The sequence below is a fragment of the Oryza brachyantha genome, chromosome 6 (genome assembly GCF_000231095.2).
Source record: "Oryza brachyantha chromosome 6, ObraRS2, whole genome shotgun sequence".
In the NCBI taxonomy this organism is placed as follows: Eukaryota; Viridiplantae; Streptophyta; class Magnoliopsida; order Poales; family Poaceae; genus Oryza; species Oryza brachyantha.
Window position 1 is genome coordinate 4,482,780 of NC_023168.2, and position 26,391 is coordinate 4,509,170.

At 41.7% G+C, this 26,391-nt stretch overlaps 3 protein-coding genes across 3 annotated transcripts; 2 read left to right on the forward strand and 1 right to left on the reverse strand.

Annotated features, from left to right (window-relative positions):
* Positions 1–9,756: 9,756 nt before the first annotated feature.
* Positions 9,757–13,910, forward strand: LOC102722224 (O-fucosyltransferase 7-like). Its single transcript, XM_015838019.2, has 12 exons — positions 9,757–10,096; positions 10,194–10,271; positions 10,377–10,476; positions 10,568–10,635; positions 11,655–11,743; positions 11,822–12,002; positions 12,109–12,237; positions 12,342–12,475; positions 12,577–12,790; positions 12,869–13,053; positions 13,143–13,238; positions 13,324–13,910. The coding sequence occupies exons 1-12, from the start codon at positions 9,905–9,907 to the stop codon at positions 13,475–13,477; spliced, it is 1,620 nt and encodes a 539-aa protein (XP_015693505.2). The 5' UTR covers positions 9,757–9,904; the 3' UTR covers positions 13,478–13,910.
* A 1,238-nt stretch (positions 13,911–15,148) lies between these two features.
* On the reverse strand, positions 15,149–16,342 carry LOC102722503 (26.2 kDa heat shock protein, mitochondrial-like). Its single transcript, XM_015838020.2, has 2 exons — positions 15,934–16,342; positions 15,149–15,815 (listed from the first exon to the last, which is right to left on the reverse strand). Exons 1-2 carry the CDS (start codon positions 16,238–16,240, stop codon positions 15,400–15,402), a joined length of 723 nt encoding a protein of 240 aa, XP_015693506.2. The 5' UTR covers positions 16,241–16,342; the 3' UTR covers positions 15,149–15,399.
* A 4,991-nt stretch (positions 16,343–21,333) lies between these two features.
* On the forward strand, positions 21,334–26,139 carry LOC102718843 (polyadenylate-binding protein 2-like). The gene is made up of 6 exons (XM_006655856.3): positions 21,334–21,529; positions 21,632–21,731; positions 23,492–23,562; positions 25,359–25,550; positions 25,645–25,763; positions 25,861–26,139. The coding sequence occupies exons 1-6, from the start codon at positions 21,437–21,439 to the stop codon at positions 25,898–25,900; spliced, it is 615 nt and encodes a 204-aa protein (XP_006655919.1). The 5' UTR covers positions 21,334–21,436; the 3' UTR covers positions 25,901–26,139.
* Positions 26,140–26,391: the final 252 nt, after the last annotated feature.

Here is a 26,391-nt window from a genome sequence, read left to right on the forward strand (position 1 = left end):
CCAGTGGGTCCCACCTCCTCTAATTCACCATTTCCCTCCTCTCTCTCTCCCCTCATCTTCTCTCTCCCTTTACGTACTGTTCTTCTTCCTCCTCTCAACAGCACGAGCAATACAACTGGGAGTATTTGAGGCGTCTTTCCGGCGAGGAAACCACAATGAGACGTGTCCCACGATGCAGCTCGACGCTTGGTGGCAGAGACTCGCGCGGGAGACAAAAGAAACACCCAGAACGCGAGCGGTTAGTCTTTTACCCTAGCAGAGAGAGAAAGATAGTATGAGAGCTCCGGTGGTGAACGTGGCTGGCTTAGCGCGTCAAAATGCGTTCCCGGTGACATAGAACCTATTTTTGTAGTTGGTGGAGGTGTAGGAGTAGTGGAGAGGGCTATCAACGTCGAGGTGGATCTCAGCGGTGCTGCAGCCATGGCGAGCTTCACGGATGCAGAGACAGAGAGGGGAAAGATCAGGAAGGATACTCCCCACGTTGGGGTGGTGCATCAGGAAAAGATCAGAGGTGATGGAACAACTGCCAACCTTAGAGAGTTAGAGGCCGGGAGAGGGTGAGGGTGAGGGCGTGGGCTATGTTCCGGTCGCCGTCGATCAGCTGTCGCGCTTGCCGTGGCAAGCCAGCAGGATGTCGTCGCCATTTCAGTGCCACGTGGAAGGATAATCAAGTCAAACACAAAAACCGGACTCAATTGACTTTGTTTGTATTGTTTCTGAGAGACGAGCGATGGTATATATCCGGTTTTATGCTTGAGAGATGAAAATCAAACTCATCGTACAGTTAAAGGAGACAAAATGACCTTTTCTCAAGCCGAAATGATTCCAAACAGGCCTGCCTGGATGACCGTTCCGGGCTTACACTGAAATCTCAGCTCGTGCGAATAAGGTCTCCCAGAAATTTTTTCCAAAAAGATGAGATTGAATTTTTGAACACCTACGTAAATTATTAAATATACATGAACATTAAAACTAATGACATAGTTACAAAGAAAATCGTGAGACGAATCTTTTGAGTCTAATTAGTACATGATTAGCCATAAGTGTTACAGTAACCAACATGTGCTAATGACGGATTAATTAGACTAAAAAATGTCTCATGGTTTTCAGGCGAAATCTAAAATTTATTTTGTAATTAGACTATATTTAATATTTTGAATAGAGGATTGTATACGTTGATGTAACTTTTCTCCCAAAAAATTTCACCATCTAAACGCTGCCTAAATGGCCCGTCCTCAGGCCCATATACAAGAGGCCTGATTCCAGAGGTTCCGTTTAGGATGCTGGGATTTCTGTACAAGGAGTAGTTTATTTCTGGAAGAGCATGAAAGGGAAACCATTTTTCGGGCGAGCCAATATTTTTCCTTTTTTTCATCAGAACACTGCAGTGCCGGTGCGTGGCTGCGAGCCTGCGAGCCACTTTTCATCTTAAAGGCCTGGTTTAGTTTTTAATTTTTTTTCCAAAAACATCACATTAAATTTTTAGACACCTAAATAAAACATTAAACATAGATAAATCAAAAAACTAATTACACAGTTACGGAAGAAATGTTGAGACAAATCTTTTGAGCCTAATTAGTTCATGATTAGCCATAAGTGCTACAGTAACCACCATATACTAATGACGGATTAATTAAGATTAAAAGATTCGTCTCCCAGCTTCTAGGCTAGGCGTGAAATTCGTTTTTTTATTTGTGTCTGAAAACCCCTTCCGATATTCGGTCAAACACTTACGTAATACTTCTGATAAAAATTTTATCAATCTAAACACCCCAAATTTGTTGGTCATCGCTACCAAACCATGGCTATATCCGCCTTTTCGCAGAGAATCCACCGCCTTTCCTGATCACTGCCGGACCGCGCCCGCCAGTACACAGCGACAAAAGCACAAACTTCCGCATTCTTGCTGATCTCTCCTCTTGGCACAGCTCATAAAGCGACGCAGGGAACAAGCAAAGAATGTCCATGATCATGGCGGCCTTTTGGCCAATGTCCACTCCACTCCTGTGGCTCCAGCTATCAAGTCCTCTGAACCAGGGTTCGCAAAACCAAGGTTACCGTGATGGTAACCTGGTTTTCGCAGGGTCTGCAGGGAGACGGGATCAGTAAACTACGGTAACCGAGTTTAAATTTAAGAAGAATTTAAAAAATCTGAGAAAATTTAATAAAAAATATATGTTGTATATGTTGATATATAATGTAGTTTTGTCAAAGAAGTTCATGAAAAAAATGTATTTGTGGCGTAATTAAAAATTATAAACGAGAATTTCGGGAAACAAAATTAAAAAAATAGCCTATTGCAAATAATATTTCACAGGAAGATGGTTAAGAATATTTTGTTATTAAGTCATTATTAATTTACAGTAGACACTAGGGTACGTAATGTTAAAATACAAATATACAACGATGAATATATGGAAAATATGTATGGAGAAAAATTATACGTACACTTTAGTAATAATTGGTAGTAGGTATAGTTGTGATGTATCAATTAAAATAAAGTTGTTACTTGTTATTGGTGTGAGTTATTTGGTGAAGGACGATATGAGTCATACGACGGTGTATGTTTGTATGTTGCAATATCAAGAATTTAGAAAATGTTATGTGAAAATTTTCTTGTTTTCCCTAAAACATGTTCTATTTTCCTATTTTTTCAATGTCACAACTCACAAATATAGTCATAAAATATTTTCCTATTTTTTATGTATTTTTTAAGATTTTTTAAATGTTTTTTCATTTGACATCAACACCCGCGGTTTTCTCGTGGTAACCGCGGTTTCGGCTAAAAAACCGCGCGGGAAATCACGGTTTCTGCCATTCTCATGCGCTGTTTCAGCACGTACTCACCACGGTTACCGTACGAAACCGCACGGTAACCGTGCAAAACCGCGCGGTTTTGAATTCAAATTTTTTGCTTTTAAGTTCGTTGCGGTTTTTACGGTTCCCGCAAGAACGCGATACCGCGGTTTTCGCGGTAAAAAGGCAAGGGAAACCCTGCTCTGAACGCATACCAGTATAGGTCCACAGTGCACATCAATTTTACTTTATCCAATAAGGACGAGTATGGGAGCATCACTTTAGTTGTCTATACTAGTCGGTCTGATGGATTCGGTCTTGAACCATAAGAATCGACGCGTGCTGTTTGGGAGGATTTTTTGGGTGTTTTATGCAAAAGTCAAACGTTATATTTGTAAAAAAAATTAATTTATAAATAAAAATTTTATGTACGTATTCTTAACTATCTAAAAGTCAACGCTGGAAAATAAAATTTGGTGAAAAAACTAAAATTAACTTCAAATTTAAAGTTAAAATTTAAAATTTTGAATTATATGTATAAATATAAGTGAAAAAGATGGGTACTTTGAGTTCTCGTCAAGCAAGTGGACTGCTGTTGTGTGATCATAATGTCCAATCTTATTTTTTCTGGCGGTTGACGTAGCAGGGGTCGGAGAGTGAGTGGATTGACCGATTTCTGGATGATCCTTTGATTTTTTTATAATGATATATTTGTAAATAAAAAATAATTTGTTAATAAAATATTTATATACATATTTTTAGCGATATAGTAGAAGGCAAGGTTGAAAGATAAAATTAGGTGAGAAAATCTTAAAATCAACTTTAAATTTAAATTTTAGGTTATAAATATAAGCAAAAGTAAAAAGATAGATATGCTATTTACTCACTGCGATATTGTCTTTCTTTTAAAATATGACAACTTAGTATTACAATAGATACATACTATAAATTTAGACTACTAGATATATTGTCTAATTCATACTATTATAAACGCAGAGCTATAAGTTAGTACATAACTTCTTGACAAAGCAGTGTTCATCTCTAAGCACAATTATATCGTTTAATGAAGCTGACTACGTGGTATTTTTGGCTGGCTTTGTCAGTGTAGTATTAAGATGTATAAAATTTATTACTTTTTTGTTTTATATTTTACAATAGGATAAGTACCTAGCATCTAGAGTAGAATTCACTCATGTGTTGGGCGACTTCGGTCTCGTGCAACGTACTACGAGTGGCGTGGGGAGTGGGGGGGCCGGGGGTTGTCACCTGCAGTCCAGATCCATCATTGACAAGCGTGAACTCCGGATCAAAATACACCGTCAGATGCTCAGCGGTATATTTTGATGCCAGGGCATAGTAGATTAAACATATCGAGACCACGAACAGATGCCAATGCAAAATAAAATAAGTCAATCAAATATAGCAGTAAATGATAAGGATATGTAGTTTACAAGCACAAGAGAAACCGCTTATTAACCATTAAGATATAATTTATGGATAAATTTTTGATATACGTATTCATAGCGTTTTAAATGCAAATGTTGAAAAATAAGCTACAATAAAAAATCTCAAAAGCTACACTAAATTTAAATATTAAAATTCAAATTTATTTTATAAGTATAAGCATTAAAAAAATGCTCATAGTACTTCTTATTACGAACCTTTGCTTGTACTTCTTATGGCGAACCTTTGGATCCACAAAATAAACTATGTGACTTGAATAATACCATCTTGGAAATGTACACAGAATCATATCCTATTTTACCCGAAAGTCAAGTTCAAGGTTTCTCCTCCGGACACCAGTAACGACATAATTCATCCTCTCGCTTTGAAGATAGGTAAGGTTAAATTTTTAAAACTGTGATCATTGATAACTTTTAAAATATTTAGTTTGAAAACACTAGGTAACATATATAGATATGTCATATAGATATTTTAATAAAAATAAACATTTATATATTTTAACAGAAAATAGTAGGAAAAATATATTTAGAAGATTGTAATGGTGTTTAAATCGGCAATAATTATTAAACCAGAGGTAATAATTAGTTTACGTTGACACAGCGTTGCGAGGCCACCAATCAGCAAGAATGCAAATAATTCAGGAAAAATTACAAGGATGTCATTATAATTTTGTAAAATTATAGATATGTCATACTGACCCTATATATCATTGACTCATGCGAACCTTACGTATCATTGACATACCAATGATATATCTCTAACTTTATAAAATTATAATGACACGTTTGAAAATTTCTCAATTATTTCTTACGGCCTTGTCTCACCTGAGCACCTGACTGAGCTCGGGGCCAGACGACAGTTGTGCCGACGAGATGGGCTCGGCACGGCACGGCGATCCGTCGCGTTAATGCATGTGCAACCCACATATCGGTCGTGCACCTGCCGACCTGCGAGTGGCTTAAAAGGAGATTAATGCCTCTGTACTCATATGATCGTATCTGCGTCAGGATTAGGGGCGATAGTTTTTTTTTACAAAACAGTATATTTATAAATGATAAAATAATTTATGAATAAAATTTCTATATACGTATTCTTCGTAATTTAAAGCCATGCTAAAAAATAAACTTCGGTGAAAAAGAATCCCAAAATCAACTCCAGATAAATTTAAGATTATAAGATTAAAAATTTAAATTTTGGCTTAAAAACGAAAAGATAAGGTTTCATATTTAGTGGCTGGCTGGGGTGTTTTACCGCGTTCTTCGCTTTGCTTTGAGTGTGCTACAGATAATAGACATGTATGTTTAGAGACAACATTCGAATAAACATTATAGAGTTAAAGGTATAATTCTATAGAGATAGGATACAATATTTGTCTTATATTCTAAATCTCTATCTTTATATTATTTTATATTATATGTACACTAGTTAAATACCCATGCTTTGCTAGGGATTTTATGATGTGTTATCATATTTATATGAAATAGTCACCTTAATTTAAATTTATATGTAGATCTCAATCTATATTTAACTGGTTTATAATATCAAGAAATTTAAGGACTAAATTAAAACTGTAGTGAGGGTAGATAGTGCCACCACCTCTACTCCTTTTTATAGCTGTATAGATATAAAAGAATTGATTATATATACATATAAAAGAATTGATATAATACACGATAGAATATAGAATTTTGTTTTTTATAGAGCGGGCTAAAGCCTCGAAGCAATCGCATCTCAAGAAGAGTTGCTTCTGCTTCTGAACGCAAACGAGAATTTCAGCTGCTCTTACTACCCGTCCCATAATAACTCTATTTTATATTTTTTCGTGTCCTTGACCATTTGTCTTATTTGAAAAATTTATACAAAAGCTTTAAAAATTTAGTCATGTATAAAATATTATTTATATTTTATCATCTAGTTATAATAAAAATATTAATCGAAAAAATCTTAAATAAGACGAATAGTCAGATGTTGGACGCAGAAAAATAAAAAATAAAGTTATTACGGTACGTACGTACGTACTAGCACCTAAGCAAGAACAAAGAAATTCCAGTAGCTGGAGCCCGAACCTGGAACCTGGATGAGTGTCCGTACAGTTCACGGGCATGCAAGAAACATGGTAAAAACATTCTCAACCTATAATACTAAATGTAGTTTTCATAAACTTCACATCATCAAACTAGACACTACTATTTCAATGCAAACACTACTATTCCATACTTCAATTTAATGCTACTTATCTCACATGATATCTTGAATGTTGTGTAGAATTCATATCTCATGCAAGATATGGTTTTATTTTCTTTCCTCATTTATTCACTTGCCACATCATCTTTTATCCTATGTGACAATTTAATTAATATTATAAACACCATCGTAGTCATTGGATTGGAAATGCATAATAAAATACGCATGATTTGCGCTCTGTAGCTCGCTCAAGCCGTTTCCCCGTGACGGTGACGCCACGGCCATCGTCGATGATTGATGGGCGCGAAATATGGTAGAAGCAATGAAGCAGGGAGACAGGGCCACAGGACACACGTTGCGCGATCTCGCCACCCAAATCATTCCGTGAACTGGCCCCCACCCCCCCCCCCCCCCCCCCCCCCCCTCCCCCAACCAAGACGAGCCCTCCTCGGTGTCGGACCCCAGCCAGGCGCGAGAAAGCGAAGCTCGTGTCAACGCGGAGGCGACAGGGCCTGCGCCGGTACGCGCGCCGTTCGGTCGTGAGCGATACTGAGTTACTGACAACGCCGAACCCGTGGTTGCACGGTGCATCGGTATGATTTGCCTCCGCGTCCACCGACTCGCTCCCCGGTTGACATTGGATGACATATTTTTAAATAAAAAATTTTATATACGTATTTTTACTAATTTATTTGATAAGTCTGAAAAATAAAATTTGTTAAATACTAAAATTAACTTTAAATATAAGATTAAAAATATAAATTTAGATTTATAAGTATAAGAACATTTTTCTCATTTCTCATTCTTGGGAAGTAACATTATTTTCTATACAAAATTTGATATCTTATAGTATCAAGGTAGTAAGAGATACCAAATTTTATATAAAAATAGTGGTATCTCCTGTTACCTTCTCAAGAATGATAAAATTGCTCTCAGTATAAACGATTATTGGCTTGTTGCCAGTGCCAAGTGCACATGTGAGCATGCTCAACGTGCAGCTGTTAGGGGCAATTCCGTCGGACAAACACCGGGTACGAACTCGCAACATGTAACTATTAATGATCAAAGTAGGTATTAGGCAGCGGACCACATGGTTCTAGAACGAATTACGGTTCAGGAGAACGAACCCTTTGGTGTTGTCCATGAATTTGGATGCTTTGGGGGTTAGCAGACGTGCACATAAACTGAACTCTGAAGTGCACACATGGACTACGCTGGATGCATGTGCCGATGGCAGACGTGCTGTAAACTTTGGCAACGAGATGAAGCCCCAGTATTTTTTATTATTGGTGTACATTGGCAGCAATTTGGCATACCACGTACTTCTCCTCCACACGGCATGACTGCAGGACATGTTCGCTAAGGTCACAGGGATTTTCAAAGTTGCACAGTACTAATCATTGGAAAATGGCCATCCAAACAGTCTCGTAGAGCAATGCGAAGTTCCATCCGCAAGCCAACGAGAAAAGCAACCCACCCATTCCACACGGGTGGTCCGGTCCAAAACTCCAAATGGAATAAAGAGAGAGGACGCGAGAAGGGGCGCACCGTTTCGCCGCACGCCTCGCGTTTCGGTGGGCTACTAGCGCCTCTGTCCTGTTGAGCCGCCCGCGGTGTGGCCGGCTGCTGCGGTTGATTGAGTTTGCGGCCGCCACCCGACGCCGGAGGCCCGGAGCAGCACAACGGCTACATTTCGAAGGTGCCGTCACCGCGCGCATAATACCGAGATAACGGGTTGGTGCCGCTTGAACACGGCGAATTCACGATCAGATTGGAATTGTAATTTCGGAACCTGTATATCATTATATGACCTGTCTGGCTGTTTGTATTAGGTTTACTTATCACTAAGTAAAAAAGAAAGGGTTTTACATGTCATGAAGTAAAAAAATTCACCCACTTTATGTATTTTAATTTTTAGTGAAAGAACATATAGCCTAGTGGTTTTGCAGTATGTTTACGTCCTATATCGGACTCACTATGTTTTATGGGGCATTTAACTTTTTGCCACTTTTAGAAATGTCACATAACATATTTGTCACCCGATGTCTATAACATGTGGGCCCTCATGTGTCTATGACATGTGGGCACTCATATGTCTATGATATGTGGACCAGTGACAAATATATTAGCACTATTTCTAAGAGCGGCAAAAAGTTAATTATTACATGTTTTATAACATAAGTGATATTTTTAGCTTTATTATATTTTAAAGACATTAATGAATCTATAGACATAATGTTATAAAATCTTAAAATATGAAACATAGCGAGTTGAGGCTAAGCGCAGTAATATGGACGAGAGATAAGGTATGGTTGGACATAGGTGCTACAGCCGAGTTACACACATACGAGGACTTATTGTTATAACTGCAGATGATTATTCGAATGCCACACAATTTTGAAATATTGGTACTGAACAATTGCTATTCCATAACAGAATGTGAAAGAAATTTTATTACCCTTAATCTGATAAGCAATAAATTTTATTGCTATCTTTTTCGACATGACCAAATATCATTGGAGTTCACCTATTATATTAGCCTCATTCGCATTATTCCTATAGTTCCTCTTTATATGGTACCGCGATACTGAAATTCTAGCTCTCACGGTGTATATAAGGGTGGTTGCACCACCCAAAAAATTTTAACATGGCACATGCTAGTGCTAGCCATGCTAATTCCATCACTATTCATATGTGCCCGGTCGACATGATGACCCTCCTACTTGGCGATGTCTAAGGAAGGGTAATGTCATCATTCCTTCTCTATTTGTTCAAGTCTTGTAGAAAAAAATAAGCACATAAGTTTTTCGTATGAGTAGGCAAAGGAAGGAGAAGTAGCGCCACCAAGCTAGTCGCCTAGTTGGTGGAGGCACATATACTACCCTCACGTGATTAGTGATTAGTAGAAGTCTATAATTTATAATCTTTTCTTGTCTAATGTATGTTAAAATTAAAGTCATACTTCGTAAAAAAGAGTGGCGGGAGATTGTAAATGTGCCACCCTCCCTACCAGACCACCACCCGCTCTTTCATTCTTTACGAAGGAAAAATATTTATGGATTAGATGACCCACATATCTACCACTTATATCAACTCTATTTTCTAAAAAGAATAACTTTATGGTTAATTCGACCCATAGGACAGCAACCAACTTAGGCAGTAATTAAAAAATAATGTACTAACAATAGGTTAATAATAATTTTTTAATTAAAATCCCACCGCAACACAGAGCATAATCACCAAATATATGGAGATCTCCCCGCCGGATAAAACCCCCTCTCCCTCCTCTTCTTCCCCATCGCTGACATTGACGGCACGACACGCAAACACGCACGGAAGAGTAAAGCGGCCCCCACATCCCCTCGCGGCGCAAACCAAACCACGTGCACCGCCGCCGTCGACATCGCGGGGTGGAGGAGAGGGCGGCGGGGCAGTTTTGTTTTGGGGGGAGGCCGATGCGATGCCACTGCGGCGCAAGGTGAGGGGGCCCGCGGGGCGGCGGGCGGCGGCGCCGCTTCGGTGGTGGCTGCTCTCCCTCGCCGCGGCCGGCGCCACCGTCACCGCCGCCGCCGCGCTGCTGGCCGTCGCCCTCCACGTCTCCTCCCCCGTCTCCGGCCCCGCTTCCTATGGCGTGCCCTACCGCCTCTCCAAGGTATGTGCAGTGCTACATTAATGTGCGCGCACGGCCGCTTAGATTGATCTCTCGGGCGTGCTGCTGACGGGTTTCCTTCTCCTCCTCGACGCCGCAGCAGCCGCGGGAGGCCGGGGAGCTGCGGTGGGAGCAGGAGTTCGCGCCGCCGCAACTCGCTTCGCCGCAGTCGCGAAAGGTGATTCGCTGGTCTCTCCGCCGGCGCCGAATCTATTAAACTCAGTTGCCTTCTTTTGGAATTCATGGGAGTCCATGACATGGAATTAATCTCTAGATTTAACAGCTGGACGGCGCGGCCGAGGAGACGGCGGAGAAGAGGTGGTGGCTGCCGGCGCCATCTCGCGGGTTCGCCCCCTGCGTCGCGACGTCGCCGGAGTACAAGAGTATCCCCATTGGAGCTCCATCTAACTGTCCTACCTTGACGTTTTGACTCCAATTTCGTTCCGCATTTTGAGTTCGATCTTACTATTTCAGGTCCTGGGCCATCGAGGGGGTACCTGCTGGTGCACACGAACGGCGGGCTCAACCAGATGCGCGCTGGGGTAAGATGGATCGCTGATCCCTTCTCCCTAGTCTAAATTTCTCCGGTTGTGGCGATGTGCTGGTGTTTTGAGATACGGGGAATACGAATTATTTAGTTTGCAGTAGATATGTTGACTTGCTTGGTGGAACCTGGCGTGCGTGCATGTGGGGTGTTTTATCAGAGTTGACGGTTTTAAGCATCCATTATCGGCTTTTGTAGGCAGCATGTTGGTTCTTTAACCAATTAGTGTGGGTGTTCGGGTGTTAACGTGTCTGCACTCCTTTTCTGTGGGCTTCATTTTGTACTCTAATCACCTGCTATGTGGGGCTCTGGTGACTACATATCAGACTAAGGCTTAGATAACCTACTCTAGAAAAAGGCTTTCCATAAGATGGAAATGCTGGTTATGAAATTATTGCTCTGCTGTGTGGTTATTGCTTAACCGAGTATTTAGTTATGTTGAGTGGATGGCTGAACTGCATTCAGGATAAAATCCTGAGTATGGTTGGTTGGTTGGTGCTGGTCTCGGTACAGTTCAAATTTTCTTGCCCTAGTGTTTCATAGGTGTCACTCTGCCTATTTCCTTTGTCATATTTGTTGGTATGTGCTGTTACCATGTTTGTGCCATCACTTCAAGTTTCTTTCATTTATGGCATAACATATGCTTGTTTTGTTATGTGAGTCCCAAAAATAGCTTTATTCTATTTAGGTAGGCAGATTGTGAGATGCTAACTGACACTAATGCCTGAGTTTTCTTGAGATCAAAATACTTCAACGTGTGAGTTGAATTTTCTGTTTTTGTTTAGGCAACCTTAAAAGCATCTTTCAGTTGATAGGTTTTCATTTTCTTAGAAATCTAATAACAAGAGTGATTTGACTTAAAAGATATATTCACTGTCTGAGATGGATGCTCTGTGTTAAACCTACCAGATGCAAACTTCTGTGCTATAATCAATCATCAATGAACCATGTGTTTATTCAGTTTATATGCAAAATCCTACATGACTGTTACACTCACCAGTTCTATTCTTATGGCAGATCAGTGATATGGTAGCAGTTGCACGTATGCTCAATGCTACTCTCATAATTCCAGAGCTTGATAAGAAATCATTTTGGCATGACAAAAGGTAAATACCATGTAGTTTCTTTTGATTTAGCCTTCCCTCTGTCTGATCTGAAATAACATGGCCACCTTTCAACACCAGCAACTTCTCAGATGTCTTTGATGAGGAATATTTTATTCATTCTTTGGTAAATGATGTGAAAGTTGAGAAGAAATTGCCCAAGGAATTGGTGAAAGCTCCAAAGTTTGTTAGATACTTCAAGAGCTGGTCTGGAATAGATTATTACCAGGATGAGATTTATCCACTGTGGGAACACCGTCAGGTTTGGATTCAACTGCTATATTTCACTCGCGTACTAATAATTTGAAAACAGTAGATTCTAGACGTGATAATTTTGAGCTGTTATCCTGATCAAAGACATCCATCAGGTTATTCGTGTTGCTAAATCAGATTCTCGCCTTGCAAACAACTACCTTCCTCCTGATATTCAGAAGCTTCGCTGCCGAGCCTTTTTCCAGTCCCTAAGATTTGCTCCTCCAATTGAAGCTTTAGGCAATGTATATCTTTCACTAATTTGTTTTCCACGATAATTCCATCAAAATATAAGACTATAGTTCCAAGAGTTGTGCGTGTGACGAGTAAAGACTAACTGATTTTGCAGCTGTTGGTGGAGAGGATGAGATCGTTTGGACCATACATTGCTTTGCATTTACGTTATGAGAAAGATATGCTTGCTTTTAGTGGGTGCACACATGGTCTGTCACAGACCGAATCAGAGGAACTTGCAATGATCAGGTAATGCCTTCAAATTTGTTTCTTGCTTATTGCACATCATGTCTTCTTACCAATGGCTATATAACATTTGCATGCAATTGGTTTTTCTCGTATTCCTACAGAGAAAACACAAGTTACTGGAAAGTAAAAGATATTGATCCATTGGAACAAAGATCCCACGGTTATTGTCCCTTGACACCAAAGGAAGTTGGTATGTTTCTTTCCGCCCTTGGATATCCATCGAGCACTCCAGTTTACATAGCGGCAGGGGAAATATATGGTGGTGAATCTCATATGGTTGATTTGCTGTCACGCTTTCCAATTATAATGAACAAGGTATGGGCACTTCCAATTCTTTTAATCTAACTCTTGCTACACAACTTAATTTGACTTGTGTTCCTTCTATGTCTGCAGGAAAAACTTGCCTCAGCTGAAGAACTGCGACCATTCAGGCAATATGCTTCTCAAATGGCAGCTCTGGACTACATTGTTTCAGTGGAGAGTGATGTATTCATTCCGTCATATTCGGGGAACATGGCACGGGCCGTCGGTGGTCATCGACGATTTCTCGGCCACAGGAAAACCATAATTCCTGATAGGTGACAAATCATGAAACAAGTACTTTCAACATTATAGAATTGGCAAATTCTTTGCTTCTGCATCTCATTATGTTCTTTCTTCAATTAAGGAAAGCATTAGTTCGCTTGTTTGATAAAGTTGACGGTGGATTACTGAACGAAGGGGAGAGACTATCGCAAAGGATACTAGACATCCACCGGAAAAGGTATCAAACTAATAAGCATGGGCATTAAACTGCTTTTGTTTCCATCTTTTTTTTCCCCTCATGTTGCTCCTTTTCTGTTCTTCAGACAAGGATCTCCGAGGAAAAGAAAAGGTCCTGTACCAGGAACAAAAGGCAGCGATAGGTTTCGGTCGGAAGAGGCATTTTATGAGAACCCTCTTCCCGACTGCCTGTGCCAACCGAAGTCCCCCGCCGGCGATGCTTCTTTGGTTAGCATCTAGCCAGGGAGACGGTCATCCTTAACACCGTGAATCACCACTCCCAAGTATATAAACCAACTCACAAACAGAGAGGAAGATTCTTATACTGAAAATCTCCACGGCATCAACATTCTTACAGAGGTTTTGCTTACACGCTCCAACGACTCGTCGGTGCATCGTAGTCTACAGCAGGGGAAGCTGCCAATCATCAAAGATGGCAGCATGACCATGTTCGGAAGAGGTGAAGGGAGAAGGACTGGGCAATAGCTATATAGAGCTTTTCTATGTAGTTACATCTGTACAGGACCTCACATTAGTTATAGTTTTAACTTGGTAATCAAGCACCATTTGTAAGTAGACGGGTGCTAACGAAGAGGAATAATTGAAGCGGCTCATATTTACCACGAGTGTAGTTTCTCTAGCAATTCTTTCTTTCGTGGCATCAATCTGCACTCACGCCTCACTTGTTAACGTTCATATTTTGGTTTTTTAACGTAAAATGTGAAACCGTATATTAACAAATAAAAATGATTTATAAATAAACTTTATATATATATTTTTATTTATATATGGATGAAAAATAAATTATGACAACAATCTTAAAATCAATTAAAAATTTAAATTTTAGCTTATAAATATAAACATGAAAAGATGAAAAGACGAGGATGGATAACATCATGCTGACATAGGGGATGGTAGAACTGCGACTCTTGTCAGTGCATATTACTGCATTTTTTGTTTGTCACCACAGCAGCAATCAGGTTTACCTTGCCACTTCTGTTAGCGGGGCCTGTTTAGTCTTAAAATTTTTTCCCAACAACATTATATCGAAATTTTGAAACCTAAATAAAACATTATACATATAAATATAAAAACTAAAGCAAAACTAAAGCATTAAATATATATAAATATTAAAACTAATTACATAGTTATGGGGGAAATCGTGAGATGAATCTTTTGCGTCTAATTAGGATATGATTAGTCATAAGTACTATAGTAACCAATATGTGCTAATACCGGATTAATTAGACTTAAAAATTCGTCTTGCGGTTTTCAGGCAGAATCTAAAATTTGTTTTGTAATTAAATCACATTTAATACAAATGTATGAATGTATGCGTCGACCTAATCTTTTTACAAAATTATTTTACAAACTGAACACACCTTAAAAATTCATAAAAAAACAGTATAGTTTTCATCCGTGTGCTCAGTGCTCAATCACGCGGTAGAAACGTGACAGTATTGTTCTTAGATGGTGTTTTAGAGTGAAAAAATTTTTAGGAAAAATATCACGTCAAACGTTTGACCGAATGTCGGAAGGGGTTTTCAGACACTAATGAAAAAATGAATTTCACGGCTAGCCTGGAAACCGCGAGATGAATCTTTTGAGCCTAATTAATCCATCATTAGCACGTGTTGGTTACTGTAGCACTTATGACTAATCATGGAAAGCTCAAAAGATTCGTCCCGAGATTTCTTCCGTAACTATGCAATTACAATTAGTTTTTTGGTTCATCTATATTTAATGCTTTATTTAGGTGTCCAAAAATTCGATGCGATATTTTTGGAAAAAAATTAGGAACTAAACAAATCCTTAGAAGAATAAAACACACAAGATAATCACACAAATTGACAGTATCATGAACAATCAGCAGAGCACAACCAGATAATGAATGCGATAGAGGCACATAGCTCAGATAACTCGGATTGCTTATTTACCATTGGAACTTGAGGGTAACTTGCACTGTTACGTACTGTGTTCACCACTATCAGAAACTCCACAGGACGAACGAACAAAACGCAAGCAAGGATCAGGACACAGAGCCAACAACACCCATCACAAAAAGGGGCCTCTTCGATCTAGTCTCAGCATTGCTACTACTTTCTCCTAGTCTCGCTATCCATTAGCACTACTACGTACTTGGTTGGTTGGATTTGGACCTCCTACTCGACCTTGATCTGGAAGACGTCCTTGCGCTCCTCCTCCTTGAGCTTGGGCACGGTCACCCTGAGCACGCCGTTCTTCATCTCAGCCTTGATCTTGTCCATCTTGAACGCGTCGGCGGGCAGGTTGATGCGGCAGATGTAGCGCAGCGGCGCGGCGTCTTCCTCCGGGTCCTTCTCCCCCTCGCCCTTGACCACCAGGATGTTCTGCTCCGCGCACACCTTCACGTGCTCCTTCCCCAGCCCGGGCATCGACACCTTGATGTGCACCGCGCCGTCGTCCTCCTTCGTCACCCACCACCCGCGGCGCGGCGCCGTGGTGGAGAAGCCGGTGGTGCCCGGCGCCGCCTTGTCCTCCATCAGGGGCGCCAGCAGCCGTCCCATGCTCGTCGGCGCGCCGAACGGGTCGACCACGTCTGCGGGAGAACGGACAATACCGATCAGCACTGCGGCCCGCTTAAAACAAGGCGCAAACGAACGGGAAAAAAAAGGGGAGGAGAACGGAACGCGCGAGGCGATGAGGAGGAACCCTACCGGAGGAGGAGAAGTAGTAGGGGGCGGTGACGTCGCGGGCGCGGGCGCGTGCGCGGCGACGGGTGTCTGCGGGGGCGACGTGCTCGTACTCGTCGTCATCGTCGTCGCTGTCGGAGGACTCGTTGCCGTCCCGCCGGAGCGGCCCCGCGCCCTGGACCTTGTACGTGCGGCGGGCGGTGGTGGAGGCTGGAGCAGCGGCGGCGGCGGTGACGGCGACGGGCCCTTCGGAGGCGGCCGGCGAGTCGGTGAGGAGCTGCCTGAGGAGGGTGGCCAGCGGCCGCCCCCTGACAGCGACGGTGGAAGCCATGGATCCCACTCTCTCTCTCTCTCTCTCTCTCTCTCTCTCTCTCTCCTGTTTGATTCTTGCGGTGGAAGCTGAGGACGTTGCAGTGGAGAATGGAGGGGGAGGGAGCCGTGCTTTTTGTAGGCCACGGTTTCTTGTGGAGGTGGAGAAGGTTCCGGACTCCGGAGAGGCTGGGAGAAGCCCGTGAGTGCTGCCAGGTGGGGTCAGGGCGTCAGGCGGAGAAAGCCCGTGACCTGGGGTATGCTCTCATGGCCTCAGTCTTCAGAGCAAGGTGGTGGGGCGGAGGACGCATGCTTTATGATTCGTGCCAGCCGTGTACGATCAGGCTGGCTTTGTTGCAACTCTATAACTTTGACGCTAAAGAGCCCAAAATCCAGAAAAATATTACAAATTCTATCCTAAAACCTCCCTCTGCCACTTTTCCCTTTCTTCTCAACTTTTATCTCTCCCGAAGAGCAAGCATTCACAATCGTGGAGAAGATCCCACATGCGAGATCACCAACCTCCCGCAAGCATAGACTTGTTGGCACCACGTAGACAAACTGCGCGGAGGAGCTCAATGACATGACGGTTAGGGAGGCGAACGGTGCGGAGGAGTTCACGACTTTCTAAGCTCGACGAGAAGACGATGACACATGCAGCTTCCCGAGCTCAGCAAGGAGGAGACAATGCATACAGACAAGTTCGTCGGATCTGGCCTTGAGCTCTAAGCGGCAATATGGTCGACGAACTCCTAGTGGCAGGCATAGATGGGGGCAGGGGAACACTGAGTGACTCCACGACCGCCACCTGTCTCCTCCCTCTCCCCTCTGGTGTCGGAGCCTAGCGTCGGTGGCTCCTCCAAATCTAGCTCCCTTCTCACCTCTTTTCTTCTTAGTTTTTGGCATTTTACGTATGGCTTGTAGAGGCGCAGGGAGCTCATCGAGGGTATGTGTGCCTTGGTAGAGCTATTGGTCCCTATCTTCTCTTATCCAAACAAGCATTTTGCCTATATAGCAAGTTGAGACCACTCGTCATATAAGTGTACTATGAATGGTGGTCACTACAAGCGGGAGAGTGGCAACGTGAGCTAGGTTAATGTGCTGACACTCATGCTACTTCCCATTTCAAAATACTATAAGTATTAATTTTAGTAAATTATTCGTGCATCCTTAAAATTTCATGTGGTCTCTTTTATGACCTTGAGATTTACTCAGGCCACGTTCGGCAATAGTGCTACTAATCCAGATTCTCCTCTTTTTTCATGTGCACGCTTTCCGAACTACTATACGATATGTTTTTTACAAAAAATTTCTTGTTTTACAAAATCATATTAATCTATTTTATATTTATAATAATTAATAATTAATTAATCATGTAGTAATCTATTGCTACATTTTCTGCGCGGATAAGTAAACATCACACTGAACACGGTCTCAATCCCTTATATACTTGTGAGTTCTTATTTAAATCCCTTACATACCCATTCCATTAGTTTGACCATTAGTTCTGAAATAACCTTGTTGACCTTGGTATAGTGCTAAACGTTAGAAATGTTTTCAAATGCACTATTTGGGCTATGAAAAACAATAAGGGATAAACTGTAGAATATTTTTTATGAATTTAAAATCTGAAACATAATTTCATTGAAATTTCAAAAGATAATAATCAAACTCCGTATCAAATTTGAAAAACATTTTTGAAACGAATATGTAGTAAAAAAATATTCATGGTAAAAACAAAGGTGATGAAATTATTCGCTCACAAATATGAGAAAATATATTTTAAAATTTTATATAAATTTTGAATCAAATATGATGAATTTTGTACAATATATTCCCAAGAATTTAAACCCAAATACCAATTATTTTTTGTTCTCAATTTCCTGTTGAAACTAATGTATGCATTTAATCACATTTTTTAATTTTTTTCAGAAATTAACTATCACTTATAAAAATAGCATTAAATGATTATATCTCATTTATTTTATTATAAGTTAATTTTTCCTCATATGAGTATTATTGGGTAGGCAACACATAAACACGAGAACGTTCAACTAAAATAAAGATGACAAAACTCCGAGGAGAGTAAGAAATGAGATAAAATTCAGGAAGTTACTGGGCAAGTTCTCAGTGGTGCATGGATATTTTTCCCCTAAAGTTTGGACTCATGTATAAATCACTAAACAACAAGAGCTGAAATATAAAAGAAGAGGGTTGATATGCTAAGTTTGGACCACCCCTGAAGCTACCTACACTATCGGAAAGGAAATTTGTTTAGTGATTTCATCTACGTGGCATGCTAGAGGTCCTTCACTAGACACTCACGCCGTCCATGCCCTTACCTAATCGACACTGATCGCATGCCTGCAACAATTCGCCTGTACCTTCTTGGTGCTCGGAATGTATGTTCTTCACCACCCCATTGTGCCTTGCCTATGTCACCCTAATGCCACACCCCAACCCTGTCTATGACTGGGTCCGTGTTATCATGATTATCGTCGCAATAATTGCTTGAGCCGCTAGGGCGAGGCTTTCGGTAAGCCACATTACGTATAGAAGTTTCACGAGATTTTAATTTTTTTTAAAAAAATAATAAACAATTCATGACGATATGTTGCTATATCCAAGAAATTATATCGAATAGTTTTCACACCCAACCCGTGACTATCAACAAATATATCACAATTATCAATATTGTGAAAAATATCATGATTATCACTAAGAATACCACGATAAATCGTTGGATACAATGAATTTTCCTACCAAAAACGATAAATCGTTGGATACAATGCAATTTTCCTTCTAAAAACCACGACGGTTTAATTCAAAATTTTAAAATTGTAACTTACGTTGTTTTTAGGGGATAATCACGGTGTATCATCGTCTTGCCGTTTTGGCCCAAAAAAGATATACTGGTCTACGGCACATGAATACCGTCGTGCCAACGTTGGTTAGCCATCACTACACTTGTACCGTCATCATACATTTGTACCTTACTAGAGGTTGACATTGGGTTTTTGGGATAGAGTGGCCGGGAAAGATGGATGTGCGATTTTGTTTTATTTTGCTGATAAGGCAACTCACGCTCCACGTAGAAGTAACGTATGTGATAATTTATACTTAAACCACTTGGAAAAGTATTTGGGGTGTTAATTGTCTAAATTCAATAGTCAAGGATGCTATTTGTCTGATTTTGTAGTTAAAGAGGCGGTTCATACTTTTGTAATAATTGAGGAGGGTAAATCCAGCTCAACCCTAAAAATAGCACATAGTGCAATATCTATAAGCTAACAAAGTTGTTAGCATCCAAATCGCAAGAGAAGAAGACTTGCCAAACAGAAAGGGAAAATAAGAACACAAGAACACGAGAGGGATTTCGAGATCACGGCCAATTCCAACGAATTGCCTTAGCCAATCTTCCGATTATTTCCAAGCCAAGTTCGAAATGTGTTCTGCCAGCTCTTACATAGCTCACCCCCCTTGCGATGTCAACTGGCATGCGCCACACGATACCCCTTACACGGCCCAGTCCGGCCCACACACATGAGAGTTTACCCTTCGGTTCCTCTTGCCGCGGCCCAGCTGCTCGCTTGACGTCGAGACACTGATCACGTCATTTGCCGGGTTATTGTCAGCGCTAACAAAAGTTTTTGTTAAAAAGACATGCTAACGTAAACTGATGGTTGTCTGGTGTTGAGCATGTTGACTTCTATCCTATACGTGCTCACTACGCAAAAAAGAACGGGTAGGTGCATCCGTGCATGCATGCATGGGCCCCTTTTGTAAGTTAGAGGGGCAATGGATTAGGACAAGTTGGCGCACATAAGTAATGTTGTTGTCGTCTTCCAAATTCATATGTGATGACGATGAAAAAAATAACTATAGGATCAAGGAAAAAAGACCATGGGTTAATTTGGTTAGAGCTTCTACCATACGTATAATGACTTCCCCTCTTTTTCGCTACTAAATCAACGGCGAGTAGGGATGGCAATGGGGCACCGAACCCCGATCCCCGACGGGTAAAAACTCTATTAGGGTATAAAAAGGGGTGAAATCGATACCTGTGGGGCTAATATTGGCTAAAAACTGGCCCCATCGGGTAAGGCGGGGACAGGTACGGTCCCCGGCTCCCCGTCCCCGTGTACCGCGGGTACCCGTATAATTTTCGAATATATACGTAACTCAGTAATTCAGCCCATTAGGTCTAGATAGAAACCCTAGCCCATCACGCGTAGACGCAATCACCACCGAGCGACGTCCAAGCCACACGCAGCGCCGCCATTCTTCTCTCCTCCTCTATCGTTCTCGGTTTCTCCCTTTCTCCCTCGTTCTCTTCTCACCACCGAGGGACGGCCGGAGCGGAGGAGCGAGGTCGCCAGGGCGCCAGCCGTTGGCTGCGCCGCCGGCGGGAGCAGCCGGTCGCCGCGCTGCTGCCCTTAGCCTGCATCGCCGCGCGTTATGCCCGCGCAGCTCGCCGCGCCCGTGCCGCTCGTCGCGCTGCTGCCCTAGACCTAGGTCGCCGCACCGCCGTCCTAGCCGCGCAGATCGTCGCTCCACCATGTAGCTCGCCGAGCGCGTTCCCTCGCCGCTCGTCGCGCCGCCGCCCTAGCCGTAGATCGCCGCGCCACCGCGTAGCTCGCCACACGCGTGCCCGCGAAGCTCGTCGCGCCGCCGCCCTAGCCGTGCTGCTCGTCGCGCCACCGCATAGCTCGCCACGCAGCTCACCGCGCCGCTCGTCGGGTCTGGGTTGTACTATGATTGGTTGCCGGGTCTGGGCACCCATCGGGTTACCCGTACCCGCCTGGGGACGGGGACAGGGAGAAATCCTTCCCCGTTTACGGGGATGGGGATGGGGATATTTTCTGTCTATGGGGACAGGGACGGGATGATAAAACCCGACGGATGCAGTCCCGTTGCCATCCCTAGCGGCTAGGGACGTTCGGCCTTGTTCCGGCAAAGCTTGCGTTGGTGGAACGGTGAAGTACCAAGCAACTCCTCTTGCACACTTGCACGTACAGAAGAAGACCTTGCCCAACTACACAGCGCACGGCCCATGAGCGGGGACGGTGGGCAAGCCCAACCTGCATCCATCCGCCTATTTATCGAGGGGAATCCGCGAGTCAGGCCGGCGCCGCGACAGGATTGGCTAAGGTCCCGTCTCATTTGGGGAACTCGCACTCTTCTGTACCAGTACTACCCTAGCTTGCGGCGGCCGGCCATGGCGGACGAGGAGCACGAGGTGTACGGCCAGGAGATCCCCCTCGACGGGGAGGACGTCGACATGGGCGCCCCCGGCGACGAGGCCGCCAAGGTACCGGAGGCGTTGGATGCCCTTCTAGCTCTCTCTCTCTCTCTCTCTCCCGGGACCCCAAACCCTAGCTTTTGGACCTGACTCCTCCCCCTGCCTGCGCAGATGCAGGAGCTCGACGAGATGAAGCGGAGGCTCAAGGAGATGGAGGAGGAGGCCAACGCCCTCCGCGAGATGCAGGCCAAGGTCGCCAAGGAGATGCAAGGTTAGTGTCGTCCCCGTGTAAGCTATGCTCCTGTACATGGTACGGCGGTTTAGGAAAATTTGAGATCTGGGACGATACTAGGGGTTGCCTGTGTTTGACCGGTTATTTAGGATGTAGTTTATGCTTACCAGCGGTTTGAATCAAGCTGATTGTGTAGATGTGCTATATGGTGGTGTGTGCTACATAAGTATGTCGTGTGTTTTCTGCTACTGAAATTTATATATAGGAAAATGTTTTTAAAAATCAGTAAGCAGAGCGAGCAGTCAGCCCACCTTGTAGAGCTTATGCGGGAAGTGGTCATGCAAGCGGTTCTAAGGTTTTCTTATTTGACACATGAAGTATAATAGTATATATATAGTTATATGTGGTTGAACATGCTTTATATTATCAAAAGTGCTATGCATACGACTCTGCATGCGGACGGCGCAGAGGGCAAGTGGCAGCATGCGTGGAGGGCGGCGGTGCATGCCGACGGAGTCGTACGTGGGTCGTACGACTCCGTCGGATGTATAGCAGCGTTGTTATATTATTGTACCAGTATGACGCAACATATTAAGATGTAGATGGAGGTGCACGGTTGGGCTGGGGTTATGTGGGCCAGAGAAGTTATATTCTAGAATCTAGAGTATATGAATATGTGATACCAATACCTTTTAAGCAGCCTTGTACATTCTAAGCGGGCGGCATATCTGGATATGTGGCCTGCTTATCCTTGTGGACCAAGTGCTTAGTTATACTCAGCAAGTCCAATGGACCTGGCACACATATGTGCCCACTTTGTCCGAAGGGTGGCTTTTTAAAACATTGATATGGTATTTAATTTTGTGATACTAGCATATTACCCATACGTTGCAACGGGATCTTATTAAAAAATATCATTAGCATTTTATTAAAATATAGTTAATAAAATTGGTTTAACATATAGGTCTCAACTTTTTTTCTTTTAAAAAATAGAAGGGAGTTGGTGGTGGGGTAGGTGGCAGATTCACCACCACCCACCACCACCACTACTCCCTTTTATAGTAGTAGTAGATACTGATACGGAATTTAATTTTGCTTCAAGATTTGCAGTTGTTATATTAATTTAATAGCTGAGGTAGTTCTATTGTGTTAGGAACCAGAGTATAATTTAATTCGGAAAGTACTTTGGAGCTCATAGAGTACTCTTGTCAATGTTCTCAAAAGCGTCCGACCTTGTAAGTGTGCAAATATGTGTACCATGTCCATGGGCCTTTTTGATATTGCTGAGCGGTTAGTCTAGAATGTTTACAAGTCTAAGTATATTCGGAGACTCGGAGTAGCTGCCTGTTTACCGTGCACAAAACCATTCAGAAGGCTATCCATGACACTATTCATGTATGGTGCTAGCCTGTACATTCTATTTTGGCCCACAGTCTAGCTAATTGTTCAGTAAATAAATATGGATTAATTGTTCATAAATAAGGATGGAGAAGTTGGCAAATTAGCAACGCTGAATATGGGTGTGCCTGTACTGGTGAATGAAAAAATACATGTATGCCCAGGACATGCCCACGTACAAGGCCAGGAGCGCTACAAGGTAGAGTGACCACACCGCACCACTTACTGCTTCTTAGAACATTGACTCGTGTAATTAACGGAACTTATTATAAAGTAATGTTTTGGGGGTATCCATTGCTGTGTTTGGGAAGAGATCTTTGAATTTAGTAACTTGACATTTATGATTGCCACAAAATTTTCTTGCATGTTTTGTCACACATCTGATAATTCTACTTCTGTAGGTTTGGATCCTAATGCAACCCCATCCGAATCAAAAGAGGAGATGGATGCTCGGTCGGTGTATGTTGGAAATGTAAGATTTTCATATCCTTTAATCTAAATCTATGTGATTGATCTGTGATTAATTGCCCAGGTTTTATCATTAAAATTTATATTTTGCATAATGATTCCTTTTAAAACTACAGATAAAGTTTCTGCGCTAGTTATCTGATTGGCTCAAGAAGTTATTAAAGTGCACTGTGTTTGATCTTTAAAGCTTTCACAGAATATCCTATCTTGATCTTGATTTTTCAATACATGCATTCCTCTAGCTCATTAAATTTATTGAGTTCTTCCATAGTTTTAATAAACACACATCATTACCCTATAATATAAGAACTATAGAATGCCTTTATTTTCAGTTAATGATAACTTTGAAAAAACAAGCTCTCTTCTATCGTTATTTATCTTTTTAATTCTCTGGTGCATTGATTGAGCAATGACAATGCTCGCAGGGTAGTCTGCTGTCATCAAGTCTTTGAAATCAAAATTTTGGCGTCTGGTTGAATCTCAGCACAAGTTATAGTGTTAGCTTAATGGGGGAAGAAAAAAATCCTCAAAAAAAGGAAAAAAGAAAAAATATTTTGAAAAATAAAAAGAAAAGAAAAGAAAAGAAAAGAAAGAAAAAAAGAGAAAAAAAGTGATAGGATGTCATCCCCCAAAAGTTATGGCACTTGAGAATCACTGGCAGAGTGCATAGGCATGACATGTAAGTGCATCTTCACATTTATGCTGTTGACTCTAAGTCTGTATTGAAAGAATGACATGTATTGTATCTAATGATGTTTCTCCTGTTGGGAATTTCTTTCTTAGTCTATGGTTTTCAGCTTAATGTTTGCTATTTGAATCAGTTGTGTTCGGTATCTTTGTCTTGTTCAGTTTCTTTTGTTTAATATATCAATGTAATATTTTTCCATCAGTCCGTAGAATCCTTCAACAAAGGATATCCCACTGAGTTCTTAGCATACCTTAGTGATTGCATAGAGAGTGAAATGTATGCATAATGGTGATTTCAGTGGCATTAAATTTTTTGGTTTTCTGATTTTCTCCATTGCATATCTATATTGAATAATATCTTATACATTTGGAAAATTTATCGATGGACATTCCTATTTTCTAGCACATTATCTGCAGCGGTGGATCATAGAAATTTATTTTGTCAACTTCCATTGAGTCCCATCCTCTGCTATGAAATGCATGTGTGATCACTGATCAGTACATTAGACGTGTTTTGCAGATTTCTGGTTCTGTCAGTAGCACATCCATGTGTGCAATATTTCATTTCCACCATTTTGTGCACATGTCAGTATGCTTTCAGCTTATATAGTATGTGCGGCAAATATGCTATTCCTTTTTTTTATATGACTGGCAGCTTGCCAGCTTATATAGTACGTGTGACAAATATTCCATTCTTTTTTAATATGACTTTGAGTCTCTCTTTTATTTTGTATACTTATGAATTTGACTTATATTAGTTTTTCTTTGTATTGGTATTAAGAAAGTTGGTGGAATTAAAGGGAGGCTGTGATTGGTTGAAAGAGAATGTAAGTATAGAAGATGTTATATTTTGGGATGAAGGGAATAGGTTATAAATAGGAATAACCTTTGCGAAGTTGCTGACTTCCACTTGTATCCATTTTATCTATCTGTTCATATTTTGTATTGCATGTGTCTGCCTGCTGCATAAGGTTTGTTGTACAAAATCTGAACTTGTACTATCTCTTAATGTTTGGTTCTGCCTGTTGATCTTTCTTGTCCACATTACCTAGCAATATAAACAATATGTGCCCCCCTCACAATTTTGTTCTTGATGCTGTATGATCACTGCAGGTTGACTATGCATGCACCCCAGAAGAAGTCCAGCAGCATTTTAATTCCTGCGGAACTGTCAACAGAGTGACAATCCTGACTGACAAGTTCGGGCAACCTAAAGGTTTTGCTTATGTTGAATTCCTTGAAGTAGAAGCTGTTCAAGAAGCTGTTAAGTTGAATGAATCAGAACTGCATGGTCGCCAAATCAAGGTGAGATGTAAACTCATTGTGATCAAGCTTAATTGCTCCCTTGTTTGCAGCCACCTACTTGGCACACTGACAACTTAGATGTACTTCATATCAGGTGGCGCCTAAGAGGACTAACGTCCCTGGGATGAAGCAGCCCCGGGGAGGCAGAGGATTTGGTGGCCATCCCTATATGAGGCCATATGGAGCACCGTTTTACAATCCCTATGGCTATGGGTGAGTGTGAATTGGTATTTGCTTGGCAAATGGCAACTTCGCCATCATTGTTCTCTTAGATGATTCTAATGCTCAGTTTGCTCTCCTTGTGTAACAGATATCCCAGATTCCGCCGCCCACGCAGGCCATACTTTTGAAGCTGTCTTTGTGGAGTCTTCAGCACATGACATAGTCTTAAAATATAGCCAAAGAACCGTCGTTGTTGCTGTATTTCGTCACTTCATAGTTAGCACAACTATAAGTTTGCTTAACTTCTTCACAGGGTGTTCTTTTTGTTGTTTAACGATGCATTATTGCAAATTCAGTCAGCAGCGTTATGTACTGTTAACTAAGTATATGTGAAAGTGCGCACACTGTATTGGCTGCATTTTTCGTATCCATCTTTTCAATTCAAATATCTTACTGCTTGTGTTGCCGTGGCCTGTAGTAGGATTAACCTGTTTGCTTCTCTATCTATCTTTGAGATACAATATCGTACTTCAAATTGCAAGCTATGGTGATCATTGCATGTGACCATGATTTCAATTCATGGTCTAAAACTGTAGAGATTCACAGCTCAAGAAATGGAATGTAGGGAGACCATGAGCATAACTGCATACTTGTTCATTCTCGTTTTTGTATGAATAGG

What these genes read in the sequence shown, in the direction of transcription:
- LOC102722224 (XM_015838019.2), top strand. Translation starts at nt 9,905, where the DNA reads ATGCCACTGCGGCGCAAGGTGAGGGGGCCCGCGGGGCGGCGGGCGGCG. An exon ending in CTTCGCCGCAGTCGCGAAAG is followed by an intron (nt 10,272 to 10,376) that starts GTGATTCGCTGG and finishes TAGATTTAACAG; the next exon opens with CTGGACGGCGCGGCCGAGGA. An exon ending in TTCCAATTATAATGAACAAG is followed by an intron (nt 12,791 to 12,868) that starts GTATGGGCACTT and finishes CTATGTCTGCAG; the next exon opens with GAAAAACTTGCCTCAGCTGA.
- LOC102722503 (XM_015838020.2), bottom strand. Translation starts at nt 16,240, where the DNA reads ATGGCTTCCACCGTCGCTGTCAGGGGGCGGCCGCTGGCCACCCTCCTC. An exon ending in CTACTACTTCTCCTCCTCCG is followed by an intron (nt 15,816 to 15,933) that starts GTAGGGTTCCTC and finishes GTTCTCCCGCAG; the next exon opens with ACGTGGTCGACCCGTTCGGC.
- LOC102718843 (XM_006655856.3), top strand. Translation starts at nt 21,437, where the DNA reads ATGGCGGACGAGGAGCACGAGGTGTACGGCCAGGAGATCCCCCTCGAC. An exon ending in CCGGCGACGAGGCCGCCAAG is followed by an intron (nt 21,530 to 21,631) that starts GTACCGGAGGCG and finishes CTGCCTGCGCAG; the next exon opens with ATGCAGGAGCTCGACGAGAT. An exon ending in GGTCGGTGTATGTTGGAAAT is followed by an intron (nt 23,563 to 25,358) that starts GTAAGATTTTCA and finishes TGATCACTGCAG; the next exon opens with GTTGACTATGCATGCACCCC.